Here is a 23,788-nt window from a genome sequence, read left to right on the forward strand (position 1 = left end):
TTGCCTATGCTGTAGGCCTCAGACACTTCCCCTGGTAGTGCTCAGGGCATTGCCTCAGACTTCTGCCCTGGCGACTTGCCCTTTTCAGTCAGCCAGGCCTGCCCTAGGAAGGTGGACCAGAGGCCCAGGACTTCTCTCAGTAGCCAATCCCACTCCCGAGTCGTCTGTTGACCATTTCAGGTTGAGAGGGAGAAAAAAAACTTCAGCACCCCTCCAGCACTTAAGCAACTCAGATGTTGGGGGCCGGAAGTGACAGTGTGTTTAAACAACCCTTGGAGCTCTGGCCTTACACCTGTACCCCAACCCCCACCAAGTCTAGAGACCTCCCTTCTTTCCAGTGGTAATATGGGAGCTGGGCCCAACCTGAGCACAGGGATGAAAGGGAAAACAACATTCAGACACCTGCCCCCAAGTCTGCCAGCCATCTGCCACTTGTGACAAGTGCCCCTAAGGGGAAAAGGAGACTTAGCTGTCCTTTCACAGTCTGAGCCGAGATCCCAAGAGGCTTGGGAGGAAATTTCCAGATTTACACAGCTCTGATCCAGAAAGGAGGCTGGAGTTCCTCATCAGCACCAAGAGAACTACAACACAAGCCACAAATACAAGTTATAGGCAATATGTAAAATTCTCTAGAAACCATATCAATAACAGTAAAAAGATACAAGAGAAATTGTAGCAATAAATTTAATTTAATGCAACATATCCAAATATTATCAAATCATCAATAAAAATTATTAGAGATACTTTCCGTTGTTTGTCACACTAAGCCTTTAAAATTAGGTATGCATTTCTAACTTGCAATGCACATCTCTTCATCCTAGCCACATTTTTAGAGTTTAACAGACACAAGTAGCTAGAGGTTACCGGCTGATCTAGATGCCCGTAAGATTTTGTCTTTGTCTTTAAAGTCCAGTAATTTTAATTGAATATGCCTTGATGTCGCTCATCTTAGACCACTATTTTCAGAGAAGGTTTTTCAACTTATACTTTCAATTTGTTTTTTGTAATTTCGGGTAATTTTTCTCAAATTACTATTTTTGGTACTTTTTTCCATCCCTTATTGTTCTTTTTTCCTTCCAAGATTCTTACCTGTACATTGAATCATTTTAGCCTGTCTTCAGTATTTACTTCATCTAAAATCCGTTTTATGCTTTTCTTTATTGCTTTAGATTTAAAATTTTATCCTCTTTTCCCCTCTTCCGTTTCTCTTACATTATCTTTGTGATTGCTTGCCCTTGTGTTTCTTATGGTTTAATCTTCATTTCTGAAATTATCTTTCATTTGTAAATATTTCCTGAGTTCTGCCACCACATTTGACTTTTTCAAATTTTGAGTTTTACTATTTTCTCAAACCTTATATTATTTTTGAAAATGTCTTTGGTTCATCTTGAAATAGTAAGGAACATTCAAAAATAAATTGCATTTTGATCTGTTTTGTGGGCATGTGTTTCTGGTAAACTTTCATGGCCAGGGATGTCATGCTGCTCTTTATTCTCTTTTTCTTAAAACAATGTGGGATTTAACCTTGATATTTTTCTGATGCTCAGTTTATGGTAAATTACTGTTACTTAACTCTTAGAAGGAGACAAAGACTCCCTCTTCTGTTGTTTTCATTTACTTTTAATAATCTGGCTGCTTTCTGAGATCTCCTCATTCTGTACCCCAACCCCACTTTTATCAGGACCTTCTCTTTCCTTTATAGCTATTGCCTCAATTATACTCAGGTTTTTGTTTTTTTCCTTAACTTTTTAATTTTCCTAGTTTGCTAATGCTGCTGGAATGCAAAACCCAGAAATGGATTGGCTTTTATAAAGGGGGTTTATTTGGTTACACAGGTACAGTCTTAAGGTCATAAAGTGTCCAAGGTAAGTCATCAACAATCGGGTACCTTCACTGGAGGATGGCCTATGGTATCCAGAAATCCTCTGTTAGCTGGGAAGGTACGTGGCTGGCGTCTGCTCCAAGGTTCTGGTTTCAAAATGGCTTTCTTCCAGGACGTTCCTCTCTAGGCTGCAGCTCCTCAAAAATGTCACTCTCAGTTGCTCTTGGGGCATTTTTCCTCTCAACTTCTCTGGAGCAGAAGTCTGCTTTCAACGGCTGTCTTCAAACTGTCTCTCATCTGCAGCTACTCTCTCAACTTCTGTGCGTTCTTCAAAGTGTCCCTCCTGGCTGTAGCTCCTCTTCAAATTGTCAGTCACAGCTGCACTGTGTTCCTTCTGTTTGTCAGCTCATTTATATGGCTCCACTGATCAAGGCCCACCCTGAATGGGTGGGGGCCATGCCTCCATGGAAATTACCTCATCAGAGTTATCACCTACATTTGGGTGGGGTGCATTTCCAGGCAAACAACCTAATCCAAACGTTCCAACTTAATCCCCACTAATATATGTCTGCCTCACAAAACTGCATCTAAGAATATGGCTTTTTCTGGGGGCATAATACATTCAAACCAGCACACCTAGCTTACAAGAAAGTTGGAAAAATAATGCAAATGTTATACACAGAATTCCAGTATACACTGCACCCAAATACCCAAGTTTAGCAACTATTAGCATTTTGCCACATTTCTTATTGATTCTATCAATCTGTCTGTCCATCCATTTTCTAATCATCTGAGAGTAGGTTGCATATATCATGTTGCTCTAATGATTCCTGCAGTTTTCATTCTACTCTGAGCAGTTTCTCCTCAGTGTGAGTTCAGTCCTGAGAGAAAGCCCTGGATGCTCAGTTGTGAGAGTTCTGAGGGCAGACTGCTCCAGACATTCCAGCCTAATGGCAAAACCCATGTGGAGCTCCTGTTCTCATGTCTGTGGGACATCCCCTAGCTTTACTCTGCTCTCTCCTGCATAGACACTGACACCTTGCAGGTCTTGCGGCTACCTATGTTTTTTCCTATCCACTTCTATCTTGGGGCTCTTAGGACTATCTTGAGACCTAGGTTTGTTGTAGATGCTGTCCATGGGTTTGTTTAACATTTTATTTTGAAAAACTTTCAAACTTACAGCACTGGTGCAAAAATAAATACATACACCATACAGAGAACTCCAACCTACCTACCCAGACACCCAGATCTACCAATTTGAACATTTTGCCACATTTGCTGTATCGTTCTATCTAACCATCCCTCTATCTGTCCATCCATCCATCTTTCTTTCTATTTGTCAATTCATTTTGTAAACTGTAGTGTGTAGGCTGAATACATCACATCCATGATCATATATTGTTTTAAATTGTCATTGTCTTTTTAGTTGCCCCCCTTTTTTTAAAATTGTGGGAATATACATACAACATAAACTTTCCCATCTCAAACACTCCCATGCATATGATTCAATGGGATTAATCATATTCACATATTCTCCAATATTTTCCTTGTAGTTACTATGGGACTTTTAACATTCTAAATCAATAGTAGTCTTGTTTGTTATTTAGCAGCATATACAAACTATGTTCCTATATCCTTCCGTCTCCCCCATCTTTACATAGTTCTTGTCACAAACTGCATGCTTATATATTAGGAGCCCAAAACCACTGATTTATTATTACATTTTTTGCCCTTTAAATCCTGTAGGAAGCAAAAAGTGGAGTTACAAACTAAAAATAGTAAGACAATAATACTGGTATTTTTATTTACCCATGTCATTATCTTTATTGGATATCTTTATTTCTTCATGTGGCTTCAGTCAATTCTCTAGTGTCCTTTCCTTTCCCCCTGCAGAACTTCCTTTAGCATCACTTGTAGGGTCATTTAGTGGATAGGAATGCCCTCAACTTTTGTTTATCTGAGAATATCTTAATCTCTCATTTTTGAAAGACAGTTTTGCCAGATATTAAATTCTTGGTTGCCAATTTTTTGTTTTTAGCACTTTAAATATGTCATCCCACTGCCATCTTGCCTCCATGATTTCTGATGAGAAATCAGTGTTTAATCTAATTGAGGCTCCCTTACACGTGATGTTTTTTTCTTGTGACTTTCAGAATTCTCTTTATCTTGGCAGGGGTCTATCTGGGTTTACCCTGTTTGGAGTTGGCTGTAGATCTTGGATGTGTATATGTACGTCTTTCATTAAATTTGTGACGTTTTCAGTTACTATTTCTTTGAATATTTCTCTGCCCCTTTCTCTTTTTCTTCTCCTTCTGGGACTCCCACAATGCATATATTGGTAGGCTTGATGGTGTCCTACAGGTTAGTCAGGCACTATTCACTTTTCTTCATTCTTTCTCCTCCTTAGACTGGATGATTTCAATGGTCTTATCTTCAAGTTCACTAATTCTTTCTTCTGCCAGCTCCAATCTACTGTTGAACCCCTCTAGGGAATTATAAATTTGTTGCAATGGTCTTCAGCACTATTTGGTTCCTTTTCATAATTTCCATCTCTCCATTGATATGCTCTTTGTGTTCACCTGTTGTTTTCCTGATTTCCTCCCATTTTTGTCCATGTTTTCCTTTATCTCTTTGAGCATATTTAGGACCACTTTTTAAAGCCTTTTTCTGGGATGTCCCAGGTTTGGTCCTCCTCTTTGATGGTTTCTAATGCTTTAATCTTCTCCTATGCCTGGGCCATCATTTCCTGTTTCTTTGTATGTTTTATAATCTTTTGTTGAAACCTGGACATCTTGATATTTTCATGTTATCGCTGAAATTAGGCTCTGAAGCATCTGTTCCTTAAGCTTGTATCTAGTGTTATGACAGAGCTTTCCTTAAATGCCAGGAACTAACAAGAAAAGGAGGAGGAGGAAAAGAAAACACCTTTCCCAGTCTTTGCCTATTGATCTGAGTGAGTGCTCTCTTTCAGGACTTATCCAAGCAATGAGTATGAATTTAGAGAATAGCTCCAGGCCAAACCAGACTGTAGTGGCTCCCTAATCCTTTTTTAAGCACATCTTGTTTTTGAAATATGCATGTGGCACTTGGAATTCCTCCATTTATATGGATAGAAATGTTCCCTCTTTCAGTTTCATTAGGATCCCAGGCACTACACTGTGTGTCCCGAAGCCAGCAATTTCTTGCCCCAGGTAGTCACAACTTGACTGCTTTCTGCAGGAGAGCTCAGTGAGCTGCCTTCTACACACAGGGCAAGTTCTGAGACACTGAGTCCCTCAGATCACCACCAGACAAAATGGGCCAGACATACAAATTCTCAGTATATGCATGAGGGTTATTCTGCTTACTCCGGTACTGGGACCAGGAATCTACAATGGGAGTATGGGCCAGCGCCATGCCAAGCTGAGCCAGTGAGGGGTGGGGGAGAGGCTAGCCAGGGCACCATGAGATCCTACTGCTTTTAAGTGGCTTTTTTCTTGATTTGGCACTTACCCTGTTACTGCAGTCCTTTTACTGTTTTCTGGAGCTTTGAGAACGATATTTCTGCCAGTTCTTGGGGGTTGTTCAAAGCTTCTGTGGAGAGATGGGGCCTGGAAGGTCTCATACTCCACTATCTTGATTGAGACGGGGCCTGCCATGGGTTTTTGGTTTTGTGATCTAGTTGCTTTGGTTTTATGTGATGGGTTTTGGTAGAGTGAAAACTTATGCTGCCACTGCCACCATCTTCCCTGAATCCTCTAAGCAGAACATGCTATGTATTAGCATTCTACACCAACTTTATATTGGCCGTGGCAATGAGGGGGTCAGGGTTAATCACAAATACATAAACACTGTTGGGTCATCAATTTCACACTCTCAGTCTGAGCCTAACTGACATATGACTGAAATAAAAATTAGTAAGAGCTCTCTTGTACCTTGGTTCCTAAATTTCTGAGGGATATCAACAGTTTAATTCAATAGGGTTACTGTACACTAACTATACATAAGATGCTCCTCTCTCTAGAAGCCTCAAGATGACTAATAGTCTATCCCTGACTATAAAGCAAGGAACAGAATAAAGCAGAAAATTTAATTTTTGGAGGGTTAGCAAGGGGCGAAACAGTGAAAATAATCATGGCTGTAAGCCCCTTAAGGGCAGGAATGGTTTCTATAACATGAGAGAAAATCTCTTCATTTCATTAAAAAAAAAAAAAAAAGGTGAAAAAAATTAATGTTAGATTATATTGTGAAGGATAAAATCAAGATATTATTTAAGACTGAATACAAAGACCACCCCCCCAATTAATTTGCCATTAGATTATCTTACTTAACACCATTTTATTCAGACCAGTAAGGAATGATATTTAACTCAATATTCCCAATTATTTATTGTGCCTTTATCATATAGTTTTGAAGACACAGCTGAGAAAGTACCCTTATGAAATTAACCTTTTCAGAGTAATGCAGTAAATCCTTATTCATATCTTTCCCCTAATTCTCTTTCAATTAACTTTATGAAACACAAAAGCTTGGTCGTCCAATTGCTAAAAGAAACACTTTTTCTCTCTTAACAAGAAACTAAAGGTAATAATATTATTTATAATAGCTCCCACTTAAGGAACATTATTATGCTGAGAGGCAGTATGCTATACACTTTACATAAATTATCTCTTTTCACCACAGTAACCCTACCCTTATTTTAGAGATAATGGCAATGAAGCTCGGAAGGGTTAAGTAACTTGACTAAAGTTACATAAGCAGAAGATAGCAGAAACAGGAATTTGAAGTCTGACTTTTCCCAGATATAAGCATAACTCATGCTAGAAAATGTAAAGCAGAACACAGAGATGCTCGAACTAAATGCCTGACTGTAAGTTAATGGTTAGACAACTCCAGTAGTTCTGCTCTATGTAGCCAGACTGCCCAGCCCTGGTCTTGGACCTGTCCTGCTATTACAAGGACAAAACTGCTATACTACACAGACCTTGTGCTCCTTTATTTTGCATTTTGCATTTTTTCTGGCCCTTGCCTTCCCTTTCTTGGTCCCAAATGTCCCATTAGCTAAATGGTACCTACGAGGATTTGGGATCTTTATTGGAGCTAAATAAAGTGATATCCCATAGATCCTACCTTCTATGATTCTTATAGTAACAAAAAATTTGTCAAACAGTTTATAAATAAGAACAATTATTCTTCATTGTCTTATACTGGCTTATAAAAAACCACAGGCATCCCTTTATGATAGTGGCTTCTTTCCAAAAACAGTCTGACCCATTAGGTTACCAGATATTAGTTTTTCACAATCAACTGGATATAATACATTGTTTTCAATAAGTTTGGACAATTTGTCAGCATGACTACTGATCTATGAAAATACATTTGGAAATTACAACATTTTCAACAACTCCAGGGTTGTGCTATGATACAAACACACTAAAGTAAGTAACTTTACAATGCTTTAAATCTGTGAGTTACAGAGAGGATCTACTCTACAGGAGTGAAACTGAAGAGAATGGCTAATGGGCAAAACTAAAACTTCTAATCAGGCAGGAGTCAGTGGTACAAAGAGATCAGAAACCATTTAAAACAAGATTAGTTTTCAATTTAATTTCATATTTTCTAATCAATATTCAGCACACTGCTGTGTTAAGTGACAGAGCTAAGCTGACATGATTATCTTGTATACTAAACTTCAGCACTCTCAAAGCACATGGCTTAGAAACTGTTAAGAAAGGGAAATGGTCAGGGACTGCCTATGTCAGAAGGTTATATATATATATTTTATAAAATATAAAAATGTTAGGAAAAACAAAAAAAAAAACCCTCAATGCACAAAAGAAAAATAGATTATAGAAAGTCAAAGTGATCTATAACAGAAGAGAAAACCATACAGTTAGATCTCAAGTATAAACATCTTGGATGATACCAAACTCTGTGTATGTGTGTGTGTGTGTATATGTCAAAAAGTATATATACAGTATAACCAAACAGTTATAATGTAAGTCATAAACATAAAACTACCTTGATGCATCAACTAAACTTAAGTCAGACACTAAAAAATTGCAACCGAGGGTTTTTCTTCTTTTTAAAAGGGTTGAAAGAATTCTATCAATAACTGGTTTAGTTCCCTTTCCTTAGAAACAATATGGACAGCCATCCAAGGCAACTGTTTTTGAGATTCCCTAAAAATCTGGAGGGGAAACAATGTAGAACTGTCAATCCCAGAATAAAACAAGTGGAAATACAATTTCTGCCCCTTCAGATGAGATATTTCTCTGAATCAAAATCAATAAACAAACCTACTGAATTTCCAAGGATTGAAGAACTGGCAAGCAGGCACCATCACTGGTCTATTAAAAGGGGTCTGTGGGTTCTTGAGTTAATTTCTACTCTGCAGCTTTGATCTGAATGACTTGGAGCAAGCCTCTTTCTGTCCTTCTCGATTTCTGGGGCTGTAAGCTAGGCTAGGCCAGGGTTTAAGTGGCCAGAATGCATGGGGAGTCTATATGGCACAATGGTTATGAGCTCCACCTTTGAAACCTGGCATATCTGAGTTCAAATGTTGACTCCTTCACTTATGAGTGTTATAACCTTGGGCAGGTTACTTGACTCCTCTGAACCTCAGCTTCTTCACCTATAAAATGGGGATAACAATTGCTACTCATTGAAAGATTAAACAAAATTCTCTTTGTAATATATTTAGCATATGCTTGGAGCTTGCTATTATGCAAAGAACAAAATATATTTGTTACTACAAGAGCTTGGGATTTCTTACTGCTGTTTAGTACTGAGTAGGGTTTTTAAGTCTACTTCCAACAACAACATCTGAGTCTCTAGCACTGAGTGGGAAAGAGTTCTTACTTTGAGGATGAATGGACAGATTAATAAAGTATAGTAAAATCTTAACTGCTGAATCTAGGCGGTGAGAATATGGGTGCTCACTGTAAATTTCTTTACTTTTTGTATGTTTTAAACTTGTTATAAAAAATGTTAGAGAAAAAAAACACAGAAAAGAAAAACTAATAGATTACAGAGAGTCAAAGTGATCTATAACAGAAGAGATAACCATTCATAGTTAGATTCTCAAGTATAAACATCTTGGATGATACCAAAGCTGTCACAATCCCTACTGAGATTCAGAGTAAGAGATGAAACCATGTCACTTGTGTGCAGAGAGAACAAGGTTGTCACCTGTATGTCTGAATCAAAATGATAACAGGTGGATGAAGAGATACTTAGACCTAAGAAAGAAGTGTTATCACACAGTTCTCCTCCACCAAGCAAATAGATCTTTCAATTTCCAGGTTCTTGTTCCCCCAATTAACCAAGAGACTGAAAAAAGAGAATGATGTGCTCACTATATTCTGAGAGCCATAGTTTATGATCGACTTAAGTTACTGAGACCACACATTAAAACGGAAAAAGACTTCCTTTCTTTAATACCCTCTCTTTCTTCCTGGCTTCTCTGTGGCTTTAAATATATTTCCTTATCTTTTCCTATTGATCATTTTTGAAAAAATTTCCATATGAAATCAAGACTATCATTAACTTCTTGCATGGACGTCATCTGCTCATGGCAGCAGACCCCCAGAAAATGACATACGAATTGGCTTCACTTCCCAACAATAGAGTGGCAGCTCTCCAACTACCATTCCAGGACGAACACAGAGGACCTTGGTGGAAAGTACCAGAGAGTTAAGGAGTCTTGTGAGACTCTGTAAAATAAGTATGGCAGCCATGAACCGAAATTTCTTTTAACAATGTAATTTGGAAGGAGAAATGACCTTCAAAAGAGAATCTCTTCATTGGTTGGTGACTAGCTGGTATTCTTAATCTTCATTATCAGTATTATTTGTAATTTATAAGAATAGATTACTATCTTATTGGCTGGAATAGCTTTTGTGTTGTTTATGACATTACAACTTAAAAAGAAGAGTTGTAAACATGGGACTTGTAAGAAACGTACAGCCACAGATATTTATTTTCAGTGCCATTTTTACCTCCTTTACTAAACGAAAGTGGCTCGCACTTTTCAGGGCTGAAGCAAGTTGTAATCCAGACCTCCTAATATTTCTTTCTTCCTTTATCCTAGTCAAGGACCCTTTTCTAAACTACTTTGCCTCCTGCTGTGAAAATGTTTTATATTCTTACAGGTTGTTCTCAAGAGGGGGAAAGATGGTACTTAACCAGCAACCACAGCAGTCAAATGTCAGTAACATAATGCTGTAAATACCCCTCACAGTCTATTTCATGTAACTGCAGTACAGATAGACTACACTTTAAATAATGTGATCCTGGGCCTCTGGGGCCATCACTGGGGCAGCTATTAGTAGTGACAGAGCTGGAATGGAAACTTTGCACAGTGTTAACCACCACCTCCATTTAGTGAGCATCTACTGTGTGTCGAGCACTATGTTAGCGACCTTACAGACGTTATCTCTAATTCTTAGAACCACCCTAAAAGGAATGTATTAGCATCTCCATTTTACAGGTGAGAAAAGTTTGGCTCAGCAAGGTTAATTAACCTTATCAAGATATCACGATCATGCGGTAATTGAGCAAATGGCCTTGCCTCCTTGGGAACTTTCATGGGCTTCTGCAGACTTAGATTCTATCCAGTTTAACTCCAAGTACTATAATCTTGGAAAAGTTATTTACCTTCCTGACTCTCAAATTCATCATCTTCAAAATGAGAAGTATACTACCTCCATTTCAAAGGGTTACTGTGAAAACAAAATGAATTAACACAGCACAGTGCCCCAGTCCTAGCGTGTGAGCACTAAATATCGACTAAGGAGATAAGATGACAGCTGCTACATACGCCTTCCTGGCAATTTTTACATCCTTAAAAATTTCCAAAGTTTTTGCGTTTTGTTTTCCTCACCTGTATTTAAAATATTCAAATGCTTATCTCTTAACATAGTAAGCATTCAGACGCTCGAGGGTTGTGTTGAGTTTTTTTTTTTTTATCCTGGTAGGCAGAGGAGAGGCAGAAGAGAGAAAGACACCAAAATCCTTTTCCTTTATCTTCAAGTTTTTAGTCTTCTGTTATGTTGCACCTTAGCCTTTGTCTATACCATTACATCCTGCATAGACTTATTTTGTCTATATTCTGAGCAATCTAAACTAGGTAGTTATCATGCCATATCAAAAAAAATTAGAACCCTATCATGGGCTTTAAGTTCAAAATATCCCAGATGTAAATGCTATATCCACATTAGCCATGTGAGTAACATACCTGTCCTTTTCTGTTTCTAGAAATATAATCATGTACAAATGATTTATTTCAGCTTCACCTTGTTACAATGACCCATCAAATTTTTATTCCCCTACCCACCATCCAAATTTGTAGATAATCTTTTTCAGCTGACTTACAATATGGCAAATCATCTTTTTTTCCTATACAACTCTGTCTCCTGTAGCAAATATTTCAGTTCTAAATAATACACAAAAATAGCTTTTACTAAATCTGTTAGGTATTACCACAGAAGTCAGTCAATTCTTATTCCTTTTCTTGGAATAAAATTTGTAAACTGAAGTGTAAAACTAAATTGTAAGAGTTACGGCACACCATCTTTGGTATACTTTGTCCTGAAGAGCTGTTTCCCAGGGTAACTGACTCAATCAGTGTAATACTGTATAGCACCTACTATGGGTTGGGTATTGTGCCAGGTCCCTGAGATACAAATAATGAGCAAAACAGACACAGTGTATGCTCTCAAGCAGCTCTTAGTCTGGTGGAAGACACAGAGATGTACTGAATAATCACACAATAACCTTAACTGGGAGAAATGCTAGAAAGGGGAAACAAAGAGTGAGACATGTGCCTACGGTAGGAGGACTTGAGCTGGTCATGGAGGCCCAGCGGGCATTCCCAGGAGAGCAACATTGAGAGGAGGTAGGTTAAAGATGATCAAGAGTCAATGAAGATGACAGGGCAGGAAGAGCACCTCAGACAGAGGAAGAACATGAACAGTTCCCCAGGGGAAAAAGGAACATGGCTAGGGCAAGAAGACCAATACAGCTGCAGCACAGAGACCACAGAGCAGCTTGGTATGACCAAAGCCAGAGAGGCAGCTCCCTGTGGTGCATGTTAAGAAGTTTTGTCTTTATCTTGAGAGCAACGGGAAGGGACTAAAGGGCTTTGATGTGATCTGGTTTGTATTTTGGCTACAGTGGGGAGAATGGACTAGAGTAATTCAAAGTGGAAGGAGATAAACAAGTTAGGAGGCTGCTGCAGTGGTCCAGATTACAAAGACTATGGCTGCCTGGGCCAGATCAGGGAGAATGAAAATTAATATTTAGAAGGTACAAGTTGACAGAGTGGTGCTATGTGCTTTGCATGAATTAACTACTATAATTTTCAGAAACAACCTGTGAGAAAGGTATTCTTTTTCACACTTTACAGATGAAAATACTGAAGAATGTGGTAATTTGTGCAAAATCCAGGTGGTCAATAACAGCCAGAACCCAAACTCATGACTATTTGACTTCAAAGCCAACTACAAAATCATCACACAAGACTGAAACAAAAGCTCATAAAGGTACCAAGCAATGAGTACTGAAGAAGAAAATGGTCTTAGGTTTCCACATAATAAAATGGACACTTTTTTTTGAAGTTTTACACTCACAGTGGCACCATACCTATTTCAACATATCGACTTGGCAAATCTCTCATTTCGCTGGCATGCCTTTCCTTCACTGAGCATATCTGGAAAATAAATTCACAGACAATTTTGATCATTTGGTGGAAAATTCTTCATAGCATCTTATTCAATTATATGACACTTTTCATTAAATTATCCATGTGGCACTAAAGAGGGACTGTGCATAATCTACCCTATGATTTCAACAATGGAAATTAATTTGAATGACTTATTACAATCATTATTTATATACTCCAACATTATATTTCAATACAGTCTTATTCAAGGGCAAAGAAAGAAGGAAACTGTAGTATAATTTTAGTATGTTTCCAATGACCCATTCTCTGCAACTTTTAAGATTTTAAAGACTACTTCTATTATCATTCAAATAAAGCTCTGGCAGAGGTACATAACCAAAAATGCCCGATGGCTAATCTGGGCAATGTTCACATTACATCTTGTATTTACCACATATTTGTGGTTTATTTCACTGTTGCTAAATAATACTTGGCCAAACTGCACATAGTCTTCATATTGCAAGTATATGAAAATCAATGTATTACATATTTTAAATCAGTGTTGGCAAAACTATAGCCTGGCTCTGGAAGGAAAAGAAATAAAAATATGCAGCAGAGATGACAGACATTTGACCCACAAAAATCTAAAATATTTACTATCAGGACCTTTACAGAGAAAGTTTACCAAACTCTCTTTTAAATTATATGCACAGAGAAAAGTTTGGGTAGAAATATAAACACATTTATCTATCATTCATGCATACACACACACATACCTAACACATATATGTACTAACAATGGTTATTTGGAGCTGATTAAGCTATGGATATTTTCTATTTTCTTTTCTGTATTATCTAGAGAGAATGTAATCTATTTATGCAATAAGGAACAAAAAGTTTACATAAGTTCACCTATCCAGATAAGACAGAACTTAAAGTGAAGCACTGATCCAACACAACTTTTGTCAGTAATCAGGTTGTTTTTTCTTTTAGATAGTAATTATTGTGTTCTTTTATAATTTCCACATTACTTATAGCTACATGATAGAAAATTAAAAAAAAAAAAAAAAAAAAAAAAAAAAAACCCCAATGGGAAAAAACAAAAATTACCCACAGTTCCAGCACAAAAAGAAACTTCTGTTTCTTTAGGACAAATTCCTAGAAGTAGAATGTATAGCAGAATAAGTAGGTCTATTATACAAGGCTTTTTTTTTTTTTTGCTTTTTGTTTAATGTACACATCCAAACTGCTTTCCCACCAGACTACAGCAACACAGTGAATACCTAAGAATATTCATTTTCCCTAACCCAGCTGTGGAGGCCTGAGCATCACTCAGAAGTGACAGCTATCTTCTCCCTTGATTGCTTTTTGTCATCCCCTCTCAATTCCATATCGTTTCTCTACATCCCACTTTCCTCTAATTTCCTTTTCCTTTCTACAGATTTTTTATTTTACAAGTTATTAATTCACTCTTCTTTTCACACTTAATAAGGAAAACATTAAATTATCTAGCAGGCATACTCCACAAATACCAAATGGACATCTGTTTTAATGTACTAATAAAAGCATGTAAGGAATGGCATTTCAAATGGTTTGAAGTATAATACAAAACAAATGTAACAGCAATATTAGCTAATACTTTTTGAACAACTACTGGGAATTAGTCCTGAGTTTAGTCCTGAGTTAAGTGCTTCGTAAGACAGATGTAGTTCTACTCTTAGGAAGATTATGGTCTAGTGGGGGAGTTACACAATTTAAATAAGGCACTTTACCAAAGTGAGATGGGGAAGTACAGAAGTATAGAGCACAGGCATCTTCTGGTAGGGGAAGGCTTCCTGGAAGAAGTGAAGCAGGAGAGAGGTTACAGGTGCAAAAGGGATATGTGATAACATGGGACCTTCAACTAGAAGGTCAATCAGACAGAAACAGAGAACTGGGTAGATGGGTAGGGGATATGGGACAGAGCTGAGGCTGGAGAGGAACCTACAGGTTGGATCATGCAGAACTTTGGAAGTCATGCTAAAGATCAGGACATCATCCTACGGACAGTGAGAGTCCACTGAGGGGTTTAAATGGGACTGACTTCATCTGATCTGCACTCCTTTAGAAAGATTACTCTAGCTGCACTGTGGAAGACAGAACAAAGGGGGCAAAACCAGAGCCAGGGAGACTTGACAGGATGATGGAGAGGAATGGAGAGATCTGAGAGTTACTGACAGAACGTGAAGACTGACTGAACTTCTTCCAATCCCCAAAGAACCCTGAAAGGTGATTTTATGATCCCTCATCTACAGCTAAGGACACCAAGGCTCTGAGTTACATGAGTTGCCCAAGATCACACAGCTACAATTGGAAACCACACCAAGGCTTGACAATTTCTCAAGTGCCACATCACAATCTCTCTGAAGACCAAGAAAACACGGCACCAATGGCAGCCCAGGCTGAAGCTCTGCTTTGTTCCGCCTCAGCTGTGTAGCTTTAGCTCTTTTCCCAGTACCTGTCTCATAAATGGCTAGCAATAAGTGAAGTGGATGAACACATTAAATGCAACTCTAAGCTCAAGTCCTTCATAAGAGCGGATCAATGACTGCAAGAGCCATTTAAATCAATAGGTGGGTTCTCACCCATGAGCGCCAATCAGCTTCATCAATTTTCTCCACCATGTCTCCACTTAGGTATCTAATAGGCATCACAACTGGACATATCCAGAAACAACTCCTGAACATGCTCTTATAGCACTCTTCCCCCTTGTTAGTCAAAGGGATCTTCATCTTCCAGGTCTTCAGGTAAAAAAAACCCGTATTACCATTAACTTTTCTCTTTTTTATTTATGCCTCACATCTAAGAATCAAAAAATACTATAAGACCTACCTTCAAAATATTTCCAGAATTCAGTCATTTCTCACAGTTCCCCCACCATGCTGATAGAAGATACTATTATTTTTTACTGAGATTACATAGCCTCCTAACTGTCTCCCCACTTTATTGCCCCTTTACTGGTTATCTCCACACAGCAACAAGAGCAATCTTTTCAAAATCCAAGTGAGGTCATTTAAGTAACTCTACTACTCAAAACCCTTTGCTGGCTTCTATCTCACTAAAATTAAAGCCAAAGACTATACAAAGGCCCACGAGGCCCTAAATAATCTCTCCATCACCTCCATACCGGGACCCACCCACAAACATCTCTCTTCTACAGTTCTCCTCCACACCCACTCTGGCAATAATGATTTCCTTGCTCTTCCGCAAAAACACACCAAGCTCACTCCTGCCTCAAGGTTTCTGCCCTTGCTTTTCCCTCTGCCGGGCACCTTCCCCTTTCTGCCTAGCTCCCTCCCTCCGGATCCCTGCCCAAATGATACGTTATAAGAGAACCTCTGTGGACCCCCGTGCTAGGATGAATTATGTACCCCAAAAAACCCATGATCTTGGTCTTAGTCTGCATTCCCATGGGTGTGAGCCTATTGTAAATGGGGTCTCTGGAAGATGTTGTTTTAGTTAGGATGTGGCCTAAGTGAGTAAGTGTGGCCCTTGGTCTGATTTCTGGTGCCCTTTATAAGTAGAAGAAATTTAGATAGTGAGAGAAAGCCATAGGGAGGAGCTGGAGGCCAGGAGTCACTGGTATCTGGAAGAGGGCATTGCCATGTGACAGAAAAGCCAAGGGACTTGCAGACTGCCAGCCAGTCAGAATGCTACCAACCCAGGGAGGAAGCAAGCCTTCTACATCTGAAACCGTGAGATAACAAATCACAGCTGTTTAAGCTAGCCCATTGTGTGGTATTTGTCATAGCAGCCTTGAAAAATTAAGGCAACCCCCTATATCAAACTACCTCCCCCCCATTCCCTTCCCCGCTATCCTGTGCAACTGTTCTCTCTGGTTCTTCCCTCCATTGACACAGGTGTATTTATATTAGAATGTAAACTCTCCAACAGAGGGACTTTAATTGCAAACTTTATTACACTGCTTGTGGTCTTTGTCTCCCTAATAAGATTGCTGTCTCTCTGAGAGGAAAGATCATATCCTTATCTTCTTTCCCGAATAAGAGAATAGATTCTGAACTGAGAGGTGCTCACCATATAACTGAGACTGAGAGAAAAGGAATCCCCAAGAAAATGACATTAGACATGAAAAATGTTACATGAGTTGGATCCTAATTTGGGATGAGTGAAAGTGTATTAGTTTCCTGTGGCTGCTGTAACAAATTACCATAAATTTGGTGGCTTAAAATAACAAAAATTTATTCTCTCACAGTCTAGAGGCCAGAAGTTCAAAATCCATTTTAAGTGGCCAAATCAAGGTATCGGCAGGGTCATGGCTTCTTCAGAGACTCGTGGGGAGAATCCATTCCTTCCTCCTTCCGCTCCTGGTGCTGCCGCCCACTCCTGTCTCCACCTCCACAGCCCCTTGCCTCCTCTTCTGTGGTGGCATCTGCCTCTGCCTCTCTCTTATAGGGACACTTGTGATTGCATTTGGGATGCATCCGGATAATCCAGGATACTCTCCCCATCTCAAGATTCTTCATTTAATCACATCTTTTGCCACATAAGGTGATATTCACCCTTTGCCACACAAGGTAACATTTTCAGGTTCCAGGGGTTACGACCTGATATCCTTACAGGCCATTCATTATCCAGTCTACTACAGGAAGCATTTCTGGCAGCAAGCTGTGAACTTCTTACAAGTCCCTAAAGACTAATTTTCTTTGTCCTTCAACAAAAGAAAATAAAATCACAATTTTAAAGCAAAGGAAAAAACCCACCTGAACCATTCAAAGAATTTTAAAACTATCAAAAAATATAGGTTTATTGGACAAATAACCACACATGGGATTAAGGAAACTGGGGAGTCTTTTTTTGTCATCTGGGACAACTGGGAACAAATTTCTTCCTTTTACCCCTAAGTGTTCACTTAGCCTATGTTCACATAGCACATGAGAACAACTACCCCACGTTCAAAATAGAAAGAAAGCAAAGAGAAGCCTATTTCATATCAACACAAGGGCCAGTAAGACCTTATCCCAAGTGTAACAAAGTATATTTTGGTCATAACAATCACTGGATTAAGAAATTTTATACTTATCCTTTCCGAAGAATAGTAAAATTTTAAATAGCCATGTCTCTTTCACAAAAAAGACAACAGCCACAACTTTTCTAGAACTTGGTGGTATAACGATGACAGTATTCATTAAGTGCTTACAATGGTAAGTTCTATGCTAAACTCTTTACATGTATTACCACATTTAATTCTCCCCAAAACTTATGATGTAAGAAGTATTATATCTCCATTTTACAGGTGAGTACAGTAATGCTCGGAGAGGGTGATACAGGAAACAAATGGAGAAGCTGGAATTGATCTCAGCTCTGTCTGACTCTAACCTCTGAGCTCTCTATAATAGGCTATTTTGGGGACACTTCCTTCCACAATTTTTAACCCAGCTAATTTTCAGTTTATTTTGTTTGGATTAAGCTATATATTTTTGTAAGGTAGCAACTGACTTTTCCTCTGAAGTAACTACTATAAGCACCTGGTAGGCATGGAATAAATGAGAATGAGCTTTGGGCCTTCTTTTGCAGTACAGCTAAATTTCATTTACCCAAGCACAGAAGGGTCAGATAATTATATGTCACAAAATATTCCCAAATCTTATTGTAGATAGTAAGTCTGGGCCTCCTCTCAGTCAAACTATTACCAAGCAAGCAGGATGATTTAGTTTTAACCTCCTCGCTCAACCATCAATAACTCTAATGAGGAAGCTATGGGTCAAATCAAAGGGAAATGGAAAGAATAATCAAGAGAGGATAACCAACCAATAAAACTAACCACAAGCTCCATAAATAGCCAAGTTCAACTGGGTTATGGGAAATTTTAAAAAGCTCAAAAAAGGCAGCACCCTCTCTAACATGGAAAAGATCACAAATTATTTTGCATGTCATGGAAAAGAGAGAATCTATCTTAAAACTTATGCCCAGGAATGAATTCGAGCATTTAATGGGTATCATGATATGACAATATCCAGGTGAAAATTGTTTTGGTTTCTAGAAGCCATTCAAGAACTCATATTCCTTTCGACTATTCTCAGTGGATCTAAAATAACGTGGACTAAAATAACATAAAGACAAGCACAATCACCTTTATAGAAGTCCCCCAGCCAATAATTAGTGTCACACTGTCCTTCCAACAGAGGCTGCAGGGATACATATCTGGGCGAAGACTTATGTCATCTCGGGGCACATTGGTGATTCTTTGCTTTGAGGTGATGTCAAAAATCTTCACACCCTGGAAAATAACATAGCATTAAACATTCTCTACTTGGGAGAAGGAAAGGAAAGAAAAATGTATTAACAGTCACTGCTACAACCTCTAATAACCAGCAGTGCAAAACATCAACAGTATTTATGGAAAACTGCTGGTGAGTGTTCAAAGGAAAATGTTCCTGCTCCACACAAACCCTTATGATAGACTAAAAGAAAAGACAACCTCCATCCTTCTTTGTAGACAAAGGAAATTTTATTAATGGATGGCATGGGTGACTCCAATTCAACATATATCCAAAATGTACAGATATCACGCAACCACATTTACAAAACGCAGACAAGTAGCATTTTTAATTGTATTGTTCCATCCCCAAAAGGGGGTTTTGTTTTTGTAGAAAGGCTGTGAATCTGAAAAATCACAATATAAAGAAAATTACACTTGATATTTTAAAGTTATCAAATGGAAATATCAAGCAAGCAGTTAAGAGAAAATAAACCAAGAGGTCGCAGGCTTGCTTACCTTTCTTTTATAAGCCAGAGGAAGTAAGAAAAGTCCTGAATAGCAAGGTTGATTCTGGGAGAGTTCTACCATTTAAAACTGGATAAAACTGATTTACTAAATCATACCTTGAAAGTCTAAAACATCTGTCAGATGCCGAAAAGGTAATTTTTAAAAAACTTTTGAGTAGCCCTAACTCATACAGAGAAAACTTTAAAATAAGCACAGCACCAAAAGTTACAATCCACTTTTTTAAAGCCAGGCTTACACTTTTGCCTATGATTATATACTGGGAATGAAGGAGAAATCTGCAACATTCTGGAATGTTTCATTCAACTCTTACTTGCCTTCGGCCAATAGGCAAATGGTATTTTCAAGACCACATTCCCAATGCAGCCCCTTCAATTATTAAGATACCTTTTCATTTTTTGGCCATTCTCCATGCCTCAGGTTTCTTACTCTAAGAGAGCCCACTATGTGTTGGGAATTACTATATTATGGAAGCCAAAAGCAATCTAATTTCTTTAACCTTCCAGGTATGATATCAATTGCCATTTGTATCTTTTAGAAATGACCACCTCAGCAAGTGGCACCTTTTCCCTTTGTTATAGCTGTACCAATTCCATCACTCCTGCCACGGAACCAACATTAGGAAATCAGAGACATGCTTTTACCATGTTATTGGCCCAAGCAATCAAATGGCCTCTCCACTTCACACTTCTTATGTTTCCTTCTCCTTCATGCAGAATGGAAGACTTCCATCTGCTCATCCAAGACCGTTCAAACAGCAGCAACTAGAAACAAGTATCAGAAAAACAGAATTTTAGAAACTGAGAGAGATACATTAGATACCCTAATTACTACTTTTACTTGTCCATATGACCAAACAACAAGTCATTATCAACATTTTTATGGACACTTATAGTAGTATATGATTTGCAATTTGGAAACAATTCCCAGTATATCTCATCTAGTCCAGGACACTGTTTAAAATGTGAGTTTTGAAGTTACTGCAAAGTTAAGCCACAAGATGGCACCAAAACACCAAGGTTCATGGAAAATAATGCACAAATAAGATTTGTACCAAAGAAAGTTCTTCAAATGACTGCCCAGGAATTAATTTATTTTGTGTCTTGGAAAACCAAAACCCCATAATTTTACCCTTGAAAATAAGACATTAGTCACAGATTAAAGTGCAATAGTTAGAGGCAATCTATGTTTTTCATTTAACCAAACACAATTTAATAATGACTTTTGAGCAGTAATTCATATCAGAAAATAAGAGAAATTTGCTTTAGCATTAAGCTTCTTTAAAAAGTCCATTGTGGTTGGAGTCTTTATTTTAAAAGTAAGAATCTATAATAAAAAAATCCGCTAGCTAACTTTCAATACTATAAATATGATTTCAATACTATAAAGCTGACAAACATGTAGCTTTAGTAATTCATGTATCATTAAGGATTCCATACAGTATTTTTTTCCTGACATATCCAATTTAAATTCTTTAAGAAAAGATATTTATATAATATAGAGCTTAAGGTATGTAATCTCAAAATACCTGTCTACCTTTTAAAAGCAATGCTGATAACACATACCATAATAGAGTGTTAAAAATTCCTATCAAAAGCCATTTTTGGTTCATTTTAGTTTATTTTATGCCCCACCCTGCCCCAAAACAGAAAAAGATAATAGGGGAAAGAAGGTAAATTAATATTTTGTTTTCTTTATACCTTCCTCAATAGCTAGGCCCCTATAGTTAGAAGGAGCACAGTGAAAGAAAAAAAACTAATCTAAAATTAAGTATATGTCCAACTGCACCAGTAAGCTGAGTACAGTCACTTTAAATATCATAAATGTACAGATCCATTTGGAGTTTTTAATTATCCATGCAAAAGCAAGGTAGCTTCACAGCCTTAATTATTGTAGGCTTGAAGCAGGGATTTTACTGAACATATTAGGCCTTTCTTCCCACTAGATACATCCTATAAAAGACCTTCTATCCTATCTTGCTTTCTCCTGTCCCAGGTTTTAGGTAGGAAAATCACTGTCACCATAACTTCCTGCCTCCCAATTAGAGACCCTTAGGTATGTCCCTGTCTGTGACTTAGCCTCTCCTTGTGCTATCCAGACTGAGAACTGAGGATTAAGGAAATCTAGCCATGGAGGTCACTGTATTAGGCCAAACATAAGAGGGAAGATGAAGATATTTAGTATTTTGTTCAGGATAGGTTTGAAATTCAGGAACAGAGAAGAAAGTCTGAGAATATAGTTCTGCAACATATAAAGACAGGAAGCTAAAAACAATTATACTAAACTTAAGGAACAGATAATATCATAGTGCCGTGTTGGTGGAGGGAAGTCTCAGAAATGGGCTGGGCACAGTGAGTGCTCAACAAGACCTCTATTGGAGGGAGCGGGTGGCTGAACGGCCAGGGAAAAGCATCGTGGGGGACAGCATCCAAATCCTCTTCCACACCAAGACCCACCTAGGAATGGCCAACACAGTCCGAAAAGGGGAAACAATCTGCACCTGTGTTGGGAAAATTAAATATACTCAAATTTCAAAACAAAAAATCTGTAAAATATGGTAAAAATAAGACCCCACTAGAAGCCATGACTCAACTCATTCAAAGAAAAAGCCCACCTGGAAGTGGGTGGTCTGGATAGGTACCAGAAGGCCAAAACACCTCCCACGCCTATTACAATGGAGGCGGAAGGTGAGGAGAGTTGGGGACAAACCTCAATCTAGGAAAGAACAGCTCTGCTCAGTGTAGACACGAGAGAGCAAGGGAGGAAAGCAGGCACATGGCAAGAGGAGGGCACCTGCTGAGGGCAGTCCTGCCCGTTACCTGAGGTCGGAGGTGCCTGGAGAAACATCAAACTGCCTCAGCAAATAAAGCAGCACTTCCCTGCTGCACTTAGGATTTCACTCTTTGGGAGTCATTTTCCTGACAGACAACTGTGTCCCAATTCTAACAAAATGAAACAAAATTTTCCCCCCTCCCACCATCATCTAGAATCAAGAATTTGAACAAGTTTGCACACAATCTATGACAAATGCACAGAAGCTTCAACTCTGAATACTGAATATAGACTACTTTCAGTAAAGATGAAGCAGCAAGAAAAAAAAACTTGGCACTTACAGAAAAAACTCAGTATTTAAAAATAATAGAACTTATCCAAAGAATGAGAGAAATCTCCCGACCACATAAAAGAGACATTACAAGAAAGAGAAAAGAACTTTAAAAATAGGATCTAATTCTTCCTATCAACCTTCTCAGGTGGCTTAGACAAGAAATTAATAAAGAATAGGAAAAATAAAATTCTTGAAAAACTGAAAAAAATATATTTGCTTTCCTTAGGTAAAAAAGGAAATCAAACTGCAACCAGATTACTTTGAGAATGAGAATAGAAATATTCTTTTTCCAAAACTTTAGGGGATACAATCAAAGTTGCACACAAGGGAAAGTCCATAGCTCTAAAAGCTAATTACAAACAAAAACAGAGGCGCACGTATTAGCTAGGCGACAGAAGCAACACTTTATTGAGGGATATAAAAGGAGAACTAGATAAATGAAAAGACACTCTGCCCTGAATAAGAAGACTCAAAATTCTCACTGAAGGCTTCATTCTCACTAAGTTAGCCTAATGCAAACCCAAAGAAAATCCCAAAGGGATTATTTCTAGAATTTTCAAAAATGCTAAAAATCCATTTGAAAAAAAAAAATAGTGAGGATAACAGGATACTTTTAAAAATTAAGCAACTGGGGAGAATGCGGTACTGGATTTGCCCTGAAAATAAAACATTTTTATAAAATTAACACTCAAAACAGTATAGCAATTGTCTGAGAACTGACAGATTGAGGGAAAAGGAAAAAAAGAACCGGCAAAGATGAATCAAAATGATACGGTCAGGTCTGGTGGGGGGGGGGTCGTGTAGCAGAGAGACAGGTGCCCTCTAAGTACTGAACAGTCGTCTTTGACACCATCTTTCCGGAAGATTCTTGAGCACTGTTCTCAAAGCTTTAAAAATAACCCCAGAAAGTCCACTCCTAGAAACTTATGCTAAAAAATGATCAGACAAGGGGGAAAATATATTAAAAAGTTATTTCTAACAACTGGGGACTGATTGAGTCCAATGTGGTAGAGCTGGACAACTGAAGAGCGTGCATACATTCTGGAAGGATTTTATATATGCACTTTTATTAGTTAAGATGTTCGGAGCACATTAAATAAAAAAGCAGCTTACAAAACAGTGTTCAATATGATGCCCTTTAAAGAAAATACGAATGTGCATCCATATGCAAACAAATATGATAGAAAGCTGAAAGATACATTATGAAGTAGTCAAAATTAATTCTAGAAAGGGATGAACAGAAATGTTACACTGACCTTTTCTATTTTATAATTTTTCTGCACTGAACATGTGAATTACCTTTATAATGTTAACACATTAACACATTAACAGGGATGAAAATCCATTCCCATTTTTACAATCAAGACAATTCAGGGAAACAGTTGAACTGAAATAAGGTAACAATACCCAAAATTCCCTGGAACTTAGTGAAAG

General features: G+C 38.1%; 1 protein-coding gene across 5 annotated transcripts in view; it reads right to left on the reverse strand.

Annotated features, from left to right (window-relative positions):
* Window positions 1–23,788, reverse strand: part of VPS41 (VPS41 subunit of HOPS complex) — a 194,022-nt gene that overhangs the window by 71,819 nt on the left and 98,415 nt on the right. For all 5 annotated transcript variants that reach the window (XM_037837118.1, XM_037837116.1, XM_037837117.1 and 2 more), the window contains 3 exons: window positions 19,893–20,012; window positions 18,595–18,741; window positions 12,446–12,512 (listed from right to left, as the gene is read on the reverse strand). In XM_037837118.1, the coding sequence (XP_037693046.1) occupies window positions 12,446–12,512; window positions 18,595–18,741; window positions 19,893–20,012 (334 nt within the window). The remainder of the gene's footprint in view (window positions 1–12,445; window positions 12,513–18,594; window positions 18,742–19,892; window positions 20,013–23,788) is intronic.

This window comes from Choloepus didactylus, chromosome 5 (genome assembly GCF_015220235.1).
Source record: "Choloepus didactylus isolate mChoDid1 chromosome 5, mChoDid1.pri, whole genome shotgun sequence".
NCBI classification, from domain to species: domain Eukaryota; kingdom Metazoa; phylum Chordata; class Mammalia; order Pilosa; family Megalonychidae; genus Choloepus; species Choloepus didactylus.